Here is a 19,050-nt window from a genome sequence, read left to right as displayed (position 1 = left end):
AGGCCTTCAGGGAATTGCTTTGCTTTAAGGGAGCCCCGCGACGTGGAAGACTCACCCCGCCCTACAGCGGGGAAACCACTGCTGGGGGGGGGGGGCTGCGCTCATGCTCCCGGGGAACGCTTGCCCCCCCCCCCCAAGCTCGCTGCTGTTTTAACTCGCCAGGGAGTGGTTTGAGTCTTCGCTGCCTCCTACCCACAAGACCGTACCCCGCCTTTGGTTTCAGCCCCAGCCACGGCACCGCCCCCAAAGCCCTGGCCAGGGAAGCAAAGTTGGGAGAACTTTCCCCTAAGTCCGTTAAGAGGCTTCCCCCACCGGTTTGGAGAACCGTTGCATTTCCCCCGCCTCTTCAGGCGGCCGGGGCGCTGCCAGGCGCTCAGGTTTCCACCAGGTGAAAGGAGGCGGTGCGGGCTCTGCGAGCCCGGGCCCACCCCTCTCCCTTGCTGGAGGGCAGCTCCCTCAGCGCGCTCGGGGAGCCAGGCGGCTGAAGATCGGTGCACGCCTGCAAAGCAGACAGACACGCAGACAGACAGACAGACACCCCCCCCCCCGAAACATGCCCCGAGCGGCTCGGCTGCGCGCACATGTCGGGAAGGGCCGGTGCGTGGTTCCCGCACGAGCGCGTGTGTGTGCAAAGAGAGACACGTGCGTGCGTGTGAGGAGACGAGGGCCTGCGCACCAGGCTCCCGGGACTCAGCCGCGCGCCCCGCACGCTCGCCATGGGGGTTGCTGCTGCAAAGGCAGCGGCTGGGCGGGAGCCCACGAGCGCAGCGCCCAATAAAGCAAAGCCCATTGTGCTGGGGATTGATAAACTGAGCAAACAAGCAAAGCCCCCGGGAAAGCCAGGGTGGCCTGCTGGGGGGGGGGGGGGGCTTCTACCTGGCTGTGGGGGATGGAGAGAGTTGGGGGGGGGGCAAGGAGAACATGGTGGATTCCCCCCCTCCCCAGACGTTAAATTCTTTTGCAAACATTCATGCCTAAGGAGGAAGGGCTGGAACAAAGCGGAGCCGCTCCAACCGGTCGGACAGGTAAGGAGGCTTGTTGACACCGTTATGTTTGCAGCACGCATGCTCCCCGCCGAGTTTCCTGGTGCATTTTCTATTCCACCTTAGGAAACTTTTCCCCCCCCTTCTTGTGGGCGCGTGCGGGCCCCGCTCCCCGCTCCGGGACCCCCTGCCGGCGCCGGGGGGGCCCCCACCCTGGAGCTGCGGCGCCCCGGCTCGGCGCTCCCAGGGGCGCGGGGCAGCAGGAGGACCCGCCATCGGGGAGCCCGGCGCCCGCCCGCACCATGCCCAGAGCCTTCCTGGTGAAGAGGCGAAGCCCGCAGCCGGCCAGCCGCAGCTGGGATGAGCTGCCGGACGAGGAGCGAGCCGACACCTACATCCCAGGTACGGGGCAGCTGAGCCGCGGGGGCCCCCCGCCAGCCTGGCCCTGCGCTCCCCTGGGGCCAGCCAAGCGCGGCTCACCGGGCGGGGCGCGTTGGGGGGCGGCTGGCCCCCGGGGGGGGAGGGATATGGGGCAGCGGCGCCAGCGGGCTAGGGAGGGAGGTTACCTGCCTGCTACGGACCCGCTCGCTGCCCAGCAGGGGGAGGGGAGACAGACTGACGCCCCCCCGTCCCCGAAGTAGCTCGAGGCGGAGCTCCCCGGGGACGGGGTGGGGGACCCCGAAGTTTTTGCGAGAGTTTGAGAAGGACGGGTGAAGAGGGTCGGTGGGGGTGGGGGCGGGTCGTCGTCGCAGCTGGGACCCAGAAAAGAACAGCTGGGGGTGGGGGGCTGGGTGTGTGGGGGGGGGTTGGGGGGGTGTATGTGAAGCTGGGAGTGTGGGGGGGCTGTGGGGCTGGCCGTGTGGGGGAGGATGGGGTGGGGGTAAGGGGGTTGTGAGGCTGGGTGTATGTGGGGTGGGGGGGGCTGTGAAGCTGGGTATATGGGAGTGTGGGGGGGCTGTGGGGCTGGGTGTGTGGGGGGGTAAGGGGGCTGTAAGGCTAGGCGTATGTGGGGTGTGGGGGGGCTGTGGGAGTGGGGGGATGTGAAGCTGGGTGTATGGGAGTGTGGGGGGGCTGTGGGGCTGGGTGTGGGGGGGAGGATGGGGTGGGGGTAAGGGGGCTGGGTGTATTGGGGGGGCTGTGGGGGTGTGTACCCCCTTGATCCTATATGATGCCCCGGGGACATTCCCCCAACCGTGCTTGGTCCAGAGCTCCCCCGGAGTGACTCCCAGTCCCGCTGGCCTCTGGGCCCGATCCAAAAGCCCCGCGAAGCCGGGGGGGGGGGGGCTTTCCATTGACCTCCCTGGGATCGGGCCCTAGTGCCCGGGGCAGCGCCCCGCGGAGCCGGCTGCTGAGCGCACGGGGGGGCCGGGCTCCTGCCGCCTCGCCCTGCGCGGGTATAACGGGAAGGAGGAAGCCCCGGCCGGTCTCGGCTGCGCTGTTTGAACTTTGGGACCATTAAGTGTTTGAGTTTCCGATTGCCCTGTTCGCCGCCCCGCCCGCCCGCTGCTCAAACAGCTCGGCCCGCCGGCCTCCCGCCACCTGCCCCTGCCTGCCTGGCACCGCCCATCACCTGCCCCCCGCCTGCCTGGCACCGCCCATCACCTGCCCCCCGCCTGCCTGGCGCCCCCATCACCTGCCCCCTGCCTGCCTGGCACCGCCCATCACCTGCCCCCTGCCTGCCTGGCGCCCCCATCACCTGCCCCCTGCCTGCCTGGCGCCCCCATCACCTGCCCCCTGCCTGCCTGGCGCCCCCATCACCTGCCCCCTGCCTGCCTGGCACCGCCCATCACCTGCCCCCTGCCTGCCTGGCGCCCCCATCACCTGCCCCCTGCCTGCCTGGCGCCCCCATCACCTGCCCCCTGCCTGCCTGGCGCCCCCATCACCTGCCCCCTGCCTGCCTGGCACCGCCCATCACCTGCCCCCTGCCTGCCTGGCGCCCCCATCACCTGCCCCCTGCCTGCCTGGCACCGCCCATCACCTGCCCCCTGCCTGCCTGGCACCGCCCATCACCTGCCCCCTGCCTGCCTGGCGCCCCCATCACCTGCCCCCTGCCTGCCTGGCACCGCCCATCACCTGTCCCCTGCCTGCCTGGCACCGCCCATCACCTGTCCCCTGCCTGCCTGGCACCGCCCATCACCTGCCCCCTGCCTGCCTGGCGCCCCCATCACCTGCCCCCTGCCTGCCTGGCGCCCCCCATCACCTGCCCCCTGCCTGCCCCCTGCCTGCCTGGCGCCCCCCATCACCTGCCCCCTGCCTGGCGCCCCCCATCACCTGCCCCCTGCCTGGCACCGCCCATCACCTGCCCCCTGCCTGCCCCCTGCCTGCCTGGCGCCCCCCATCACCTGCCCCCTGCCTGCCCCCTGCCTGCCTGGCACCGCCCATCATCTGCCCCCTGCCTGCCCCCTGCCTGCCTGGCGCCCCCCATCACCTGCCCCCTGCCTGCCTGGCGCCCCCCATCACCTGCCCCCTGCCTGCCTGGCGCCCCCCATCACCTGCCCCCGCCTGCCCCCCGCCTGCCTGGCACCCCCCATCACCTGCCCCCGCCTGCCCCCTGCCTGCCTGGCGCCCCCATCACCTGGCACCGCCCATCACCAGCCCCCATCACCTGCCCCCTGCCTACCTGGCACCCCACCATCCTTTCCCTGCCTGCCTTCCCCTGCATAGCACCTGCCTACCTGGCATCACCCCCACCACCTGTGCCCTGCTAGCCTGGCACCCCTTGCCATCTGTGCCCTGCCTGCCCACCCCTGGACAGCACCCTGCTTGCTCGTCAGCCCGGCATCCCCCCTCCACTTGTGCCCTCTCTGCCCCCTGCCTGCCTGGCACCCCACCACCACCTCTGCCCTGCCTGCCCACTGGCATGGCACACACCACCTGTACCCTACCTGCCTCCTCCTGGACCGAGCCCTGCTTGCCAGCCTGGCACCACCATCCCCCGCCATATGCACCCTGCCTGCCCGCCTGCCCCTGGACAGTGCTCTGCCTGCCAGCCTGGCACCTCTTCCCCCACCACCTGTGCCCTGCCAGCTTGTCCCTGGATGGTACCCTGCCTGCCCAGCAGCCTGGCACCTCTCCCTCCACCTGCGCCCTGCCTGCCAGCCTGGCATGCCTCCCTCTGCCTGCCTGTTCGCCCCTGGGCAGCATCCTGCCTGCCAGCCTGGCACCCCCTGCCACCTGCACTCTGCCTGCCCCTGGACAGCACACTGCCTTCCTGCCCCTTGCCAACCTGTCCACCTGCCTCTGGATAGTGCCCTATCTTCCTGCCCCTTGCCAGCCTGGCACCCCACCACCACCTGCGCCCTCTGGCAGCGCTCTGCCCACCTGCCCCCTGCCTGCGCCTGGACAGCACAGTGCCTTCCTGCCCCTTGCCAGCCTGGCACTGCACCAGCACCTGCGCCCTCTGGCAGCACCCTGCCCGTCTGCCCCCTGCCTGCCTTGGACAGCACAGTGCCTTCCTGCCCCTTGCCAGCCTGGCACCCCACCAGCACCTGCGCCCTCTGGCAGCGCCCTGCCCCCTGCCTGCCCCCGCCTGCCCCTGGACAGCACAGTGCCTTCCTGCCCCTTGCCAGCCTGGCACCCCACCACCACCTGCGCCCTGTGGCAGCGCTCTGCCCACCTGCCCCCTGCCTGCGCCTGGACAGCACAGTGCCTTCCTGCCCCTTGCCAGCCTGGCACTGCACCAGCACCTGCGCCCTCCGGCAGCACCCTGCCCGTCTGCCCCCTGCCTGCCTTGGACAGCACAGTGCCTTCCTGCCCCTTGCCAGCCTGGCACCCCACCAGCACCTGCGCCCTCTGGCAGCGCCCTGCCCCCTGCCTGCCCCCGCCTGCCCCTGGACAGCACAGTGCCTTCCTGCCCCTTGCCAGCCTGGCACCCCACCACCACCTGCGCCCTGTGGCAGCGCTCTGCCCACCTGCCCCCTGCCTGCGCCTGGACAGCACAGTGCCTTCCTGCCCCTTGCCAGCCTGGCACTGCACCAGCACCTGCGCCCTCCGGCAGCACCCTGCCCGTCTGCCCCCTGCCTGCCTTGGACAGCACAGTGCCTTCCTGCCCCTTGCCAGCCTGGCACCCCACCAGCACCCTGCCCCCTGCCTGCCCCCGCCTGCCCCTGGACAGCACAGTGCCTTCCTGCCCCTTGCCAGCCTGGCACCCCACCACCACCTGCGCCCTCTGGCAGCGCCCTGCCCCCTGCCTGCCCCCGCCTGCCCCTGGACAGCACAGTGCCTTCCTGCCCCTTTCCAGCCTGGCACCCCACCAGCACCTGCGCCTTCTGGCAGCGCCCTGCCCATCTTCCCCTGCCTGCGCCTGGACAGCACAGTGCCTTCCTGCCCCTTTCCAGCCTGGCACCCCACCAGCACCTGCACCCTCCAACAGCGCCCTGCCCATCTTCCCCTGCCTGCGCCTGGACAGCACAGTGCCTTCCTGCCCCTTTCCAGCCTGGCACCCCACCAGCACCTGCGCCCTCCAACAGCGCCCTGCCCATCTTCCCCCTGCCTGCCCCTGGACAGCACAGTGCCTTCCTGCCCCTTTCCAGCCTGGCACCCCACCAGCACCTGCGCCCTCCAACAGCGCCCTGCCCATCTTCCCCTGCCTGCGCCTGGACAGCACAGTGCCTTCCTGCCCCTTTCCAGCCTGGCACCCCACCAGCACCTGCGCCTTCTGGCAGCGCCCTGCCCATCTTCCCCCTGCCTGCCCCTGGACAGCACAGTGCCTTCCTGCCCCTTGCCAGCCTGGCACCCCACCACCACCTGCGCCCTCCAACAGCGCCCTGCCCATCTTCTCCTGCCTGCCTGCTCCCTGCCAGCCTGCGCCCTCTGGCACCGCCCTGCCTGCCTGCTCCCGTCCAGTCTGTCCCTGGGTGGCGCCCTCCCACTCTGCTCCCCCGACCCTCTTCTGGGATGGGCCAGAGCCCAGCCTGCCATCTGCTGCTGCTGCCCCTCCCCTGGCTGCTGCTACTCCTCTTGCAGGAGCTCTGAACCTGGGCCCCCCTTTTCCCTGCTGCCAGCGTCCCTCCCTGTCCCAGTAACCCCCCTCTCTGCCTCGCCCAGGGGGGATAAGCTGCGTGCTGCTGAACTACCGCCTCGGAGACAGCTGCAGCCTGGAGAGCAATGGCAGCAGTGCCGCCAGCACGAGGGAGGCTGAGCGGAGTGATCCCCCGACTCCTCAGCCGGCAGCCGAGACCGGGAACGCGGGGGGGACCCTGCTGGACTTGGCCATGAAGCGCCCAGTGGTCAGATCGAAAATCAAGGTACAGCCCTAGCCTCCCATAATATGCCCCTCGGGGGCACAACCAGCCTGGTGAAAGACCCCTCTCAACTGGGGAACAGAGGCCCAGATCCCCCAAGGTATTTAGGCACCTGACTCCCACTGGAGTTAGGCACCTAAATACCTTGGAGGATCTGGGCCACACCACCCGCCACAGTGATCAGCTGCCACACTGGGGCCTACTCGTCGGCATAGTTTGACTTCTGTATTTGTGGGGGGGTAACTCCAGTCAGGCCAATGGGGCTGCGTGTGGGGGAGCAATGCAGTTTGGAGGGGGACAAAGCCCCTCTGCCCCCTCCCAAAACTATGCCCAAGGGCCTACTGTAAAAATGTCCTTTCAGTTAAATAAATACAAAGCTATGGAAATACCCACCCTCAAAAACCGTGGATGAGATTCGCAAGGCAGACTAAGGGATTTAGACACTCATTGTGTGTTGAAATTCATGAATTGTCTATTAACTAACTACTTGGAAAAATTCACTCTCCGTGTGTGTTTCTTGCGTGTAACACACGGACATATCTGGAGCCTGACTGAGGCTGATTGTAATGGAGATTTCAGCAGAAATGGGAAGACAGAAAAAGGGCAGTTGACCGAGTGTTCTTCTCCGGTGTAAAAGAAAAAGTCGCCCGATCAGAGCGAATGAGTTCAGCCTCACTATGGAGCCTTCCTTCAAAATTTTGCAACTGGTGTATTATCTTTTCCATGAGCCAGTTTCTGCTAGCATTGCGTTGCTATTGATGATGATAAGGATCGGGCAAAATAGCCAGGGCTTCAGGAAAACCTAATTCTCTGCCTCTTCATTATTATATATTATTTGTATTATGGTTAAATACAAAATAGCTTTGCGTTGCCTTAGGCCCTGATTGTGCCATGATCTCTGTGTAGGTAAAGCCTTGTGTTTGTACAGAGCTGATTGCAGGATCTAGGCCACATATGACCAGGAAGAATAGAATCCGCAGGGAATTTGGGGTTATTTTTTGCTCAAACTAGAATTTCTACGAGGATTTATTTTGCTCACTAGTTTACTGATGACCCGTATGTTTTAATTCCCAATATTGTTAAAGCCACAGAGAACATCACAGAGAAATATGTATCCTCTTATTAACCTTTCTGCAGAACACTCCCAAGCTTTCTAGAAACACCACTAAATGCACTGCAGATTCTCAGGAGTCTGCTAAACTCCCTTTCTGCTCTGACTGCTAAACTCATCTTTCACCCTGTGTTTTAGGGTATGTTTAGGATAAGAGACCCAGGGCACAGAGTGGCTGGTATGGATCAGCTGACTTGGGCTTATGGGGCTTGACAATTCCAGTATAGACATTCCAGCTTGGGCTGGAGCCTGGGCTCTGGGATACTCCTCCCACATGGGGTCTTAGGTTCCAGCCCCATCCTGAATGTCTCCACTGCAATTTTATAACCCTGCCTCCCAAGACCCATGAGCCTGAGTCAGCTGACCCAGGCCAGCTACTGATCTTTTATTGCAATGTAGATATATCCTTAATGGCCAGAAGCAAGCACTGTGGCTATCAAATTAATGTTCAACTATTAACATAATCAAAACATTGAGCCTCCCCCATAAAGGATGTTCTTCCAAATAGCTGAATCACCAGCATCGGGTCCAGCCACTTCAGATAATCACATTAGCTCGACCTTTCTTGTGTTGGAATCAAGAATGAAAAAATTAACTCATAATAACACTTTCAAGTTAATTAACAGGTCAGTGAGATAAACTGGGGAAGACTATTGTTTCAGTCTCTGTAGAGTCAACACAATGGCATGCTGGTTTACTTTGTAAGGATTATCTTCACAAGCAAAACCTCTAGAAACTTTTTTGGTAAACAAATCTTCTGTTCCATCAAACACTGCAAAAGGAAGTCCTTAGAGATACACTGAAATCTTGTTTACACGAGAAAGCTGCATTGATTTCACTAAAGGTGTGATTCTAAACCGATTTAAGCCTTGTCTATATGGGGAAGTTTTTTCGGTGTAAATTAAGGTGTTAATTCAAATAGATTTTATTATACCCTCATAATCCTCTGTGTAGATGCTCTTATTCCGGTATATGGGTGGCTTTTTTGTTTGTTTGTTTTAGTATGTTGCTTGGAAGGGATTTAAGCTAAACTGAAAATAACCCATAGCAGAGTGGCTACGTGTGTCTATCTAGGGCAGTGGCTCTCAACCTTTCCAGACTGCTGTACCCCTTTCAGCAATCTGATTTGTCTTGTGTACTTCCAGGTTTCACTTCACTTGCTTACAAAATCAGACATAAAAATTCAAAAGTGTCCCAGCACACTATTACTGCAAAATGGCTTCCTTTCTCATTTTTACCATATAACTGTAAAATAAATCAATTGGAATACAAATATTGTACTTACATTTCAGTGTATAGTATATAGAGCAGTATAAACAAGTCATTGTGTGAAAGTTTAGTTTGTACTGACTTTGCTAGTGCTTTTTACGCAGCCTGTTGTAAAACTAGGCAAATATCTCGATGAGTTGGTGTACCCCCTGGAAGGCCTCTGTGTACCCCCAGGGTACGTGTACTCCTGGTTGAGAACCACTGATCGAGGGGGTTCTACCTCTCTAACTGTTAACACTTTCCTGTGATGACGAGGCCTTAGTTAAATGGCATAATTCTATCCTGGAGACAAGGACCAAGGTCCTGATCCAGCAAAATACCTAAGTATGAGGAGTCCTCTTGAAGCCAGTGGGTTACTCATAGGCTTACAGTAAAGCATGTGCTGAAGTGCTTGGCTGGATTAGGGCATAAATCTTTGGAATGTTTTCATTTTTTCTCATCACTGCATGTTTCTATTGTCCCGGTTTATGACTCATGGAACAGGTTCCCTTTTGTCCCATGGAAAAACCTGCAGGGACTCTGAGATTGCTCCTTGTCTGTTGAATTGGGCTACGGACTTTGCCCCGTAAGCTGCGGAACTCCTGAGATCTGTGTGGACCTCGGGAGAACCGCTGAAGTCTGTGGTCTGTGCCTCCGGTTGTATAACGCCTGGACAATTCCTTGTGACGGTGGAGGGAGTCTTCCTCATTTCTCAATGTCCAACCCAATATCGTGCTAGCTGTATCTCTTCCAACACAAAAAACCCACAGTAACATGGCAATAAGGAACCTGGTATCCATGCCTCATTAACTGACATACTACGAATTCAAGAAATCCCAAATAAGGATGTTTCACATGTTGTAGAAATCCCGTTCTCTTCCGTACACTATCATTCAGTCAGTCCTCTCTCGTATAAGTTTGAACAAGAGTTTGAAATTCACGTAGCACCCTTAACTCTGACCCCCACACACATGAGCTTACCTTTTCAGCTCCTTTTATTAAATATATCCAGAGGCTCGCCAAATGTTTGAGGCCTTTTCTGCAGAACTCTCCACTCCGAGCAGTTAAATCCTTATATATGTCAAATCCTGAGCTGGTGTAAATTGATGTCGCTCCACTGATTTAAATGGAGAGAAGCCAATTGACACTAGCTGAAGATCTTGCCCAAGTCCAAATGGAATAATCTACACCCAAATCTATGTCATTAAAATGCAATTCCACTAACTGTAATAATCCACAGACTCAAATCACTACAACTCCTTTAGTGGGACTGTAATGTTTTTAGCGTTCTTTTTAAAAATGATGCTTTCAAAACAAACCCTCGGGCACAATATATGTTAGTAAGTGTGGTCTAAAGGGCAGAATTAGGTGCACCCATCAATGGAAGCTGGAAACACCTGGCCGTTCTTTGTGCCTTTGAGAATCAGGCCCTGGATACAGCTGGGCAGATAATTCAGTGTATTGTGAAATGGCACTCTGTTTTCAGACCCCGGTTGTTTCACTGATTATGGGGGCATGGGGAGGGGACATGTAGCGCAGGGACATTACGTTGTGTTTCTATCGGATGCGATGGACCTCTGGCCCTAATGGTTTTGGAGACGAAAGCCCTGGTAATGCAGGGAGGTCAGTGTGAGGAATGAGGGTGCAAGGGATCAGCCTCACACAGCTCACTGCAAGCGGGAAGCTAAGGCCTCAGACAATAAAAGCCGATTTCCTGTTTGCGATACTATTCAGTTTCTCCTGTGTTGTTACTGTTAGGTTTTTTTCACTGTGCAGGGGGAGAATCCCCCTGTTCTTTGCTCTTGCCTGTTGACCCAGAATCGGATCGAACCATGTTTTATTTCCATCCGTTAGTTCACGACGGGCACCTGCGACGATGCGGCGCTGCACAATTGTGAGCTGTGTGGCAAAGGCTTTCGCTTGCAGAGGATGCTCAACCGGCACGTGAAGTGTCACAGCCAAGTAAAGAGACATCTGTGCACCTTCTGTGGCAAAGGGTTCAATGACACCTTTGATCTGAAGAGACACGTGAGGACCCATACAGGTGAGAGCAGCTGGGAGAAGGTTCTGCAGCCCGTCTGCGCGGTGTTCTTTTTCTAAAACTAAAGTGCTCTGCCCCCTACAGGCAACAGAAAGCAGTGGTTTGGTGAATAGTCAAAGGGTGCAATTCCATAGAATAGGATTTTATGTTCAGTACAATCTCAGATAACTACGGTTTGGTTTGGTTACATCCTACTCTGCCTCCCCTCCAGACTGGCTGGTTTGAGGGAAGCCAGACAGCAAATCTGACTTCTCCTAGTCCTGAGCACAGGTGCCCCACAGAGCCAGCTGTGGCAGAATCACGCTGCTTTGGGCTTCACAGAAATTGCACCCATTAAAGGAAGGGCTTGTGCTGCTCTGTGTGGAGACATTTAAAGTACAAAAGGCTGTGTGGATGTTGTTGTTCCAGTTTAGCTTCACTCAGTTAGGAGCCGGATTAATCTAAACCAAAATAAGCCGCTTTCAAACTGGAATAAGAGTGTTCACACAAGGGTTTGCACCAATTTAAGTAAACCTGTGCAAGTGTGTACGCAGAGGGAGCCTAAATTGGTATAATCCCTTATGTGGACACTCTTGTAAGAATGGCAGATAACTGAATTAAGCCAAATAAGTATGGATTGATTGATTTTTTAATAGTGTCCACTAGAAGGTTGCCCTGGTTTAACTATATCAATCTAGTTACACCAGTGCAATTTCTGAGGGACTCCTAGACTCCAACCTCACCACTGCAGACATTCTTGGGCAAGCTGGCTATCCTATAAAATAAGGGTCTCTAAACCAGCAGGTGTTTAGCTTGTGCTGCAGGATTTGGACATCCAGTGACTACTGGGCAAGCTCTCTGATTTCTCTCAGTTTCAATACTAACCAGGACCTTAGGGATGCTACGGTGCAACCTTGATTATCCTTTTTGTTTATGGTATCCCCAAGCACAGAGTCATTAGCCAGGTACCCCACTGCACATCCAGGTGCAATAACTGTATAGGCAAACACGGCATTTATGGCTTAGCAGTCGCTCCCACACAGCCACTGACATCTAATTTACTGAGAAAACGTTGGCCAAGATACGTGTCTTTCTATTTGAAAAGCATTGTGGGATCTTCAGTTTGTGCATGGAAACCTGTCGGAGACAAACAGCAAGGAACAACATTTTGAGACACACCGTTGGGTTCAATTTGGCCCAGAGTTTAGATTTTGTAAAGATTTTATTAAGGACAAAAAAAAAAGCTAAGACCAGCAGACACATTTCCATATGTAGTATAGTGTGACTTTTCCATTCCCTGTAGTGTTTGCATCCAAAACTTTGCAGCTCTCTGATAGTGCATGAGAATATGAAAGTGAAACTGATACATCACTTTCCATTGCCTGAGATGAATTCAGTGTAAAAAGTAACCAACATAAATTCTTTCAGTTTAATCAGAGGTAAATTTTGTTTGTTCTAGGTACGATTTGAAACTTGACTGTTTTCCCTGAATTCCAACTAGATTTGATGGGAATTGTGAAGAATTCCCACCCCGGAGCGCTGTAGCTATGCTGGTCTGACCTCCAGTGTAAAGGCAGCTAGGTTGACAAAAGAATCTGTTGACCTAGCTACCGTCGCTTGGGGAGATGGATTATCTACTGCAGTGGAAAAAACCCTTGTGTCACTGTAGGAAGAATCTACACTATGACGCTACAGTGGCATAGCTTTGGCACCATAGCTGTACTGGTGGAGCACCTGTAGTGTAGACGTGACCTGACTACTAGTGTGATTGGGGCAAACATTTCAACACTATTAGGAAAATATGTGATTGAGAATCTCCCTCCTTCAGCCTCAGATTAGCTGGATGTTTCTGCTAAAATGATCCAGTAGTTGAGTCGTCAACAAGGGGGGTGTCCATTAGTTACCATCCATTTATATGAATGGGGGAATTTTACTCCTCTTTTTCTTTTATTTCTGTCTGCCTGCAGCAGTATCGCCCTGAGCTTACAAACTGTTTTGCACATGTGTATAAATTAGGGTTGTCAAGTGATTAAAAAAATTAATTGCGATTAATTGCACTGTTAAACAATAATAGAATACCATTTATTTAAATATTGTTGGATGTTTTCTACATTTTCAAATATACTGATTTCAGTTACAACACAGAATACAAAGTGTACAGTGCTCACTTAATATTTATTTTTGATTACAAGTATCTGCACTGTAAAAAAACAAAATAAATAGTATTTTTCAATTCACCTAATACGAGTACTATAGTGCAGTTTCTTTATCATGAAAGTTTAACTTACAAATGTAGAATTATGTACAAAAAAACTTGCATTCAAAAATAAAATAAGGTAAAATTTTAGAGCCTGCAAGTCCACTCAGTCCTACTTCTTGTTCAGCCAATTGCTCAGACAAACAAGTTTGTTTACATTTGCAGGAGATAATGCTGCCCACTTCTTGTTTACAATGTCTCCTGAAAGTGATAACAGGCGTTCTCATGGCATTGTTGTAGCTGGCATCGCAAGATATTTACGTGCCAGATGCGCTAAAGATTCACATGTCCCTTCATGCTTCAACCACCATTCCAGAGGATATGTGTCCATGCTGGTGACGGGTTCTGCTCGATAACAGTCCAAAGCAGTGCGGACCGACTTCATTTTCATTATCTGAGTTAGATGCCACCAGCAGAAGGTTGATTTTCTTTTTGGTGGTTCAGGTTCTGTAGTTTCTGCTTCTGAGTGTTGCTCTTCTAAGACTTCTGAAAGCAAGCTCCACGCCTCGTCCCTCTCAGGTTTTGGAAGGCACTTCAGATTCTTAAATCTTGGGTCCAGTGCTGTTACTATTTTTAGAAATCTCACATTGGTACCTTCTTTGCATTTTGTCAAATCTGCAGTGAAAGTGTTCTTAAAATGAACAACATATGCTCAGTCATCATCCAAGACTGCTATAACATGAAATATATGGCAGAATGCGGGTAAAACAGAGCAGGGGACATACAATTCTCCCCCAAGGAGTTCAGTCACAAATTTAATTAACACTTATTTTTTTAATGAGTGTCATCATCATGGAAGCATGTCCTCTGGAATGGTGGCCAAAGCATGAAGGGGCATATGAATGTTTCGCATATCTGGCACGTAAATACCTTGCAATGCTGACTACAAAAGTGCCATGCAAACACCTGTTCTCACTTGCTGGTGACATTGTAAATAAGAAGCGGGCAGCATTATCTCCTGTAAATGTAAACAAACTTGTGTGTCTTAGCGATTGGCTGACCAAGAAGTAGGACTGAGTGGACTTGTTGGCTCTAAAGTTTTACATTGTTCTGTTTTTGAGTGAAGTCATGTAGCAAAAAAAAAAAATCTACATTTGCAAATTGCACTTTCATGATAAAGAGATTGCACTGCAGTGCTTGTATGAGGTGAATTGAAAAATACTATTTCTTTTGTTTATCATTTTTACAGTGCAAATATTTGTAAGCAAAAATAATATACACTTTGATTACAACATAGAATACAATATATATGAAAATGCAGAAAAACATCCAAAATATTTAATAAATTTCAACTGGTATTCTATTATTTAACAGTGCAATTAAAACTGTAATTCATTGCAGTTAATTTTTTTAGTTCCCATTAATTTTTTTGAGTTAATCACGTGAGTTAACTGCGATTAATTGACAGCCGTAATATAAATAGTAGAAGGATCGCAATGTCTAAACACAAAATTGCACCAGTTTATCTAAGGTTGGAAATTGAGCAAAATATCTCAAAACTTGTGAGCCAGGGTCCCGAAAAACATGAGATTGTCTTAAAAATCAAGATTTTTTTTGTTTTTTTTAAGTTAGTGTTTTTTAGTTGCCCTCTGGGTTTTGAGTCTTCAGGGGAAACCTTTTACAGCTTTTTCTCAGCATCCACAAAACCTGGAAACATAGGGTGAAACCCTGGCCCCATCAAAGTCAATATCATGAGAGTTGGGAACACTGTCTAATTTAAGACAATGATTCAAGAAAGCCTCCCTGTTCAGCTTAAATATGTGCCTAAATCTCACTGAAACGCTTTTGTGCTTTCCTGAAACAGGGTGTTAGGTGCCTAATATGAATTTAAGGCGCCTTGCCTGAGGCACCCACTTCAGAAAATCTTTGCCTAAGAAAGTGTAAATATTTATTTAGAATGTAAATGGTTTGGGGCAGGGACTATCTACTAATCAGTGTTTGCAGCCTAGCGCAATAGGGTGTTTTTTCTTGGTTTGTCCCAAAGTGTTACTGCAATAAATCTGATTCATAATAATTAATAATAAACAACATCGTCTGGCCTTGTAGGAATTCGTCCTTACAAATGTGAGATCTGCAACAAGGCATTTACCCAGCGATGTTCTCTGGAATCCCACCTTAAAAAGATCCACGGGGTGCATCAGCAATATGCGTACAAACAGCGGCGCGATAAACTTTACGTCTGCGAAGATTGCGGCTACACGGGCCCAACGCAAGAGGACTTGTATCTGCATGTCACTAACGCTCACCCCGGGAGTGCTTTCCTCAAGAAAACTTCTAAAAAGCTGGCAGCAGTCTTACAGAATAAACTGACCTCTGTCCTGCAGAGGAACCCTGAAGATGATGAGGAAGATGAGTAACACAGTGGATTACAGTGGTCACATGCAATGAAGTTTACATGTCGGATATTTTTTCAAACCGCTTTGAAAGGGATCTGTGTAATAGCAGGCATCTTGTCCTTTTGGTGATGACAGGCTGTGGATGATACAGCCTCGACGTGAAATAAATGTTCTCAGCTTAATGCAAATACAAGGCTTTTTAAACATGAGAATAAAAGGGAAAATTTTGGAGCCAGCATTGCCTGTGGATAGAGCCCTGCACTGGTACTCGGGAGACTCCACATCAGTTCCCAGCTCTGCCACTGGCCTGCTTTGTAACCTTGGGCAAGTCACTTAACCTTTCTGTGACTCAGTTTTCCCAACTGTATAATGGGGATAATGACCCTGATCAGCTTTGTAAGGTGCTTTGAGATCTGTGAGTAAAAAGTGCTAGATAAGAGCTAGGTATCATTAATATTATTCCCAGAGAATCTACAGTAAAATGAAGTTAAGGATGAGAGTATGTATCATAAGGTAAGAAATGCACAGCCAATACACCCAAACAACCTTAACTCTGCCCTGTAGGATTTGTAATCCCAGGTTAGAAAAAAATGAATTTTAAACACATTAGATTTTCTTTCATATCATTCCCTTCCTTTCCCCCCCCCGCCCCCGCTCACCCCCCAACTTTTTGGGTGCCTTGACTGTGCATTTCTTACCCTAACATGTTTGGATTTCTTTTGAGTGTAACCTTAACTCTGAATTGCCTGATTTTGTAATGCTTTGTTTTGAGATCACTATCACATCCCTGTAGCAGTTGTTTAATCCTTTAATTACTGAGACATCTTTTCAACCTTAACTCCATCTTAATATATATTTTTTGTCTGGGAATTTCCCTAGTTCTAAACAATATTCATAGATAAACACTAAATAAGAAACCCAAAGAGAATGCTACCAGATATTTCTAAGGATTTGAACATACACGGCACCAACCTTCAATTATTTTAAAAAAATTAAACTTCCAAGGGTGGATTCGCTGGGATACCAAAGGAATGCAAAGCAGCCAGAAGACATTAGCCATTTCACCAGAGTAGCACAAATCAACCAAAGCTTACTGGTGAATCTGGCCCTTGGTTTGCCATTGACTTATTGGTTTAGAAAGTTGTGTTAGTGAGACCAGCACTTTGCTGTGTGGCGGGAGCAGAGAGAGAAAAACCCGCAGGCCCGGAGTCCCAATGTCTCTGCTTCCCCTTTGCTCCCCCTCTGGTTCCTTTTGGCGGTGCTGGCTCAGTGCTCAACGAAGCCAAGCAGCGGTGCCATCGGGGAGCTTTACAAACACTGATGCCCAAACGAGAGTGCAGCCGCCCAATGGAACCTTTGAAGAGCAGTGTCAGCTGGGCCAAGCTATCCATCAGTGAGAACTCCTGGCACGTGTCCAGTCTGCCTTGGTATCACTGGGTCATTACAGCCAATAGGACCACGGCTTGCAAATTAGCTGGCTAGGAAGGGTGGCGCTTGGTGCTGTACTCTGCTAAGATCACTCAGGACAGAGAAAAGACTCATGCCAACACTAATTTCTTAAAGGACCCAGTTTGAGTATATAAACCAATGAATGAATTTACTTGTAAATTAGCCGAAAACTCATTCTGTACTCAAAGAGTGAGTGCTGGATGTTTGGGGAAAGGACACACTTGTTTTGTATACAGAACAGAGGTTGCATCCCTGCTGTTATGCAAAATGGAACTCCGTCTGAACTACGGAACTGAACGCATCAGCACCTCCATGGTTAATATATGACAATGATGTCAGATTCTGGTTGTGTCTGTAAAAAATTAAATTTTCTTTGATTGCTTCAGTCCTTGTACAGACATCTGCACGGGCTTTGGAGGGGGGAAAAAAAGCTTTTGGGTGTTCTTAAGCATTTCTTAATGAAGCAACTATTTTATGCAACAAGACCGGGGATGCTTGGGGCCTGGAAAGCATTTTAATAAAGTGAAGCTTTGATGTAAAGAATAAGAAACTTACTGTCCTATGTAACAGGAAAGCTTGCGAGGGATATTTTCATAAACAGAATTCCATATATAAAGTGTCGAGATGAATGACAGAATATTCACTTAGTGACATTTTGGCTACAGGTTATATTTTGACTCTTAGTTGTTCCCTGGTCATGACTGTTTTATGCTTCAGAGATGAAAGCCGGCTTGAATTCTTAGCTAGGGCTAGGACCTGCACGAAACAGCATCCAAAATAAAGACAATTATTTTTGAATAAGATTTGCCTCTTTGCAAGCACACTGATTCGCGAGATCGGATAGCGTAAGATTGTAAAGTTTAGGTATGATCAGATGGGTTAGCAAAATAAAGGTGGATAATTGTATTTAATTGTTTTTTTTTAATTGTAGAAATTTTAGGTCAAAATATACTTGACATACCTGTAGTCCAGGAAATAATGTAATTTATTTGGTGGCAAATAAACAGTTCTCTATGGCAAGGGCTAGCACCATTCTTCCCTGACAACTTTATTAAACCAAAAAAACAAAACAACTAAGGACATTTCCTGACAAACTTACTTCTTCAACCTTAACTCTGTCCTAAGTAGCAGGAATGTAAAAGAAAAAAGGCCCAAAGAGAACCGTGTCGCTTGAAATGACAAACTTTAGAAAGCCAGGGAATGCTAAAGTGGCGTTACCTGTAAAAGTCCTTCCAGTGCATGGTTTCCTCTCACCATACTGCAGTCAATCCCCCCCAACAGCTACAGTTCAGAGCCAGAGTGCAGCAGCTTTGCAACAGGGGTAGCCCAGAAAGTGTGAACTGGGGCTAAGGCTTCGGCTGTACTGCAGGGGACCCAGAGGACTGGGTAGTTTTTGAGACACGTTTTGAAATGTTTGAGCTTGTTTTACCTGAGGCTCAGGAGGAGGCAATGGTACTGGCAGGGTGTGATGGGGTATTCATCCCACACTAGCTTAGAAGGGGCAGATCAACCACCTAGGCAACAGCTGAGGGGAATTAGGTGGCCCAAGTAATCCCCTGAAAGATGACCGAGCCCAGCTGCGAAGGAACAGGCAGGGCTAGGATAAAGCCAGGAAGCTAGCCCTGGAAAGGGGCTGCAGTGAGGGGACCTGCAGTCACCCTCTGGCTGTTAGGGTGAGAAACCTAGGGAAAGGATGTAGGAAAAGGCCCAGGGAAACAGCGGCAAGGGTTAAGATAGTGCAGGCCTTGGCTGCTGATTAGATGGTCCCTGGTCTGGAACCAGGACTAGAGGGTGGGCCTAGGTTCCCCAACCAGCCACTGAGGCAGTGCTACCAACTGGGCATTGAATGAGAAGATGGCTGGAGACAGTTTCTGAGGAAAGACTTTGATACCCCAGAAGGGGGAAACCATAGTGACATGGCAGGAGGGCCAAGCCAGGAAGGGAGAGCACCTGGAGCCTCTGGGAGAGAGGCACGCAACAAGTGGTAGAAGGGGGAATCAAACCTGCAAAAAGCTGATCCCCAGAGCAACCAGGAGGAGGTGCCCTAGCAGTGAGTAGGACCCCATGACGTGGGTTGAAATCAGAATGCTGCCATGTCCTAGCTGTGTTCAGAGTCCTTTGGAGGGGCAAAGGAACACTTAGGTGTACTGCAGCATCACCTAGGAGCCCTAGTCATGGACCAGAACCCCACTGTGCTGAACACAAAGAGCTGACAATCTAGGTACGTGCCACTGTGGAGAAGGGATTCCTGGGAGCCCTTGGCTGTCTTGTTTTAGTCTCTCCCTGCTTTTTGCAACAGGGGGGTGATTTTTCCCTCATCCCCTGGGAGTGATCCCTCCTCAACGCACTTTACAATGGGAGGAGGAAGCCTTCAGTAGCTGTGAGTGTCAGACTTCATCCTCC

General features: G+C 51.9%; 1 protein-coding gene across 1 annotated transcript; it reads left to right on the top strand.

The window, feature by feature from the left end:
* The first annotated feature begins 1,169 nt into the window (after positions 1 to 1,169).
* On the top strand, positions 1,170 to 17,557 carry OVOL2 (ovo like zinc finger 2). Its single transcript, XM_073335322.1, has 4 exons — positions 1,170 to 1,385; positions 6,030 to 6,229; positions 10,440 to 10,629; positions 14,909 to 17,557. The coding sequence occupies exons 1-4, from the start codon at positions 1,286 to 1,288 to the stop codon at positions 15,217 to 15,219; spliced, it is 801 nt and encodes a 266-aa protein (XP_073191423.1). The 5' UTR covers positions 1,170 to 1,285; the 3' UTR covers positions 15,220 to 17,557.
* The last annotated feature ends 1,493 nt before the right edge of the window (positions 17,558 to 19,050 follow it).

This window comes from Lepidochelys kempii, chromosome 3 (assembly GCF_965140285.1).
Source record: "Lepidochelys kempii isolate rLepKem1 chromosome 3, rLepKem1.hap1, whole genome shotgun sequence".
Taxonomy (NCBI): Eukaryota; Metazoa; Chordata; order Testudines; family Cheloniidae; genus Lepidochelys; species Lepidochelys kempii.
Note: the sequence above shows the minus strand (reverse complement) of the source record. Positions and strands in the feature narration are given on the sequence as shown.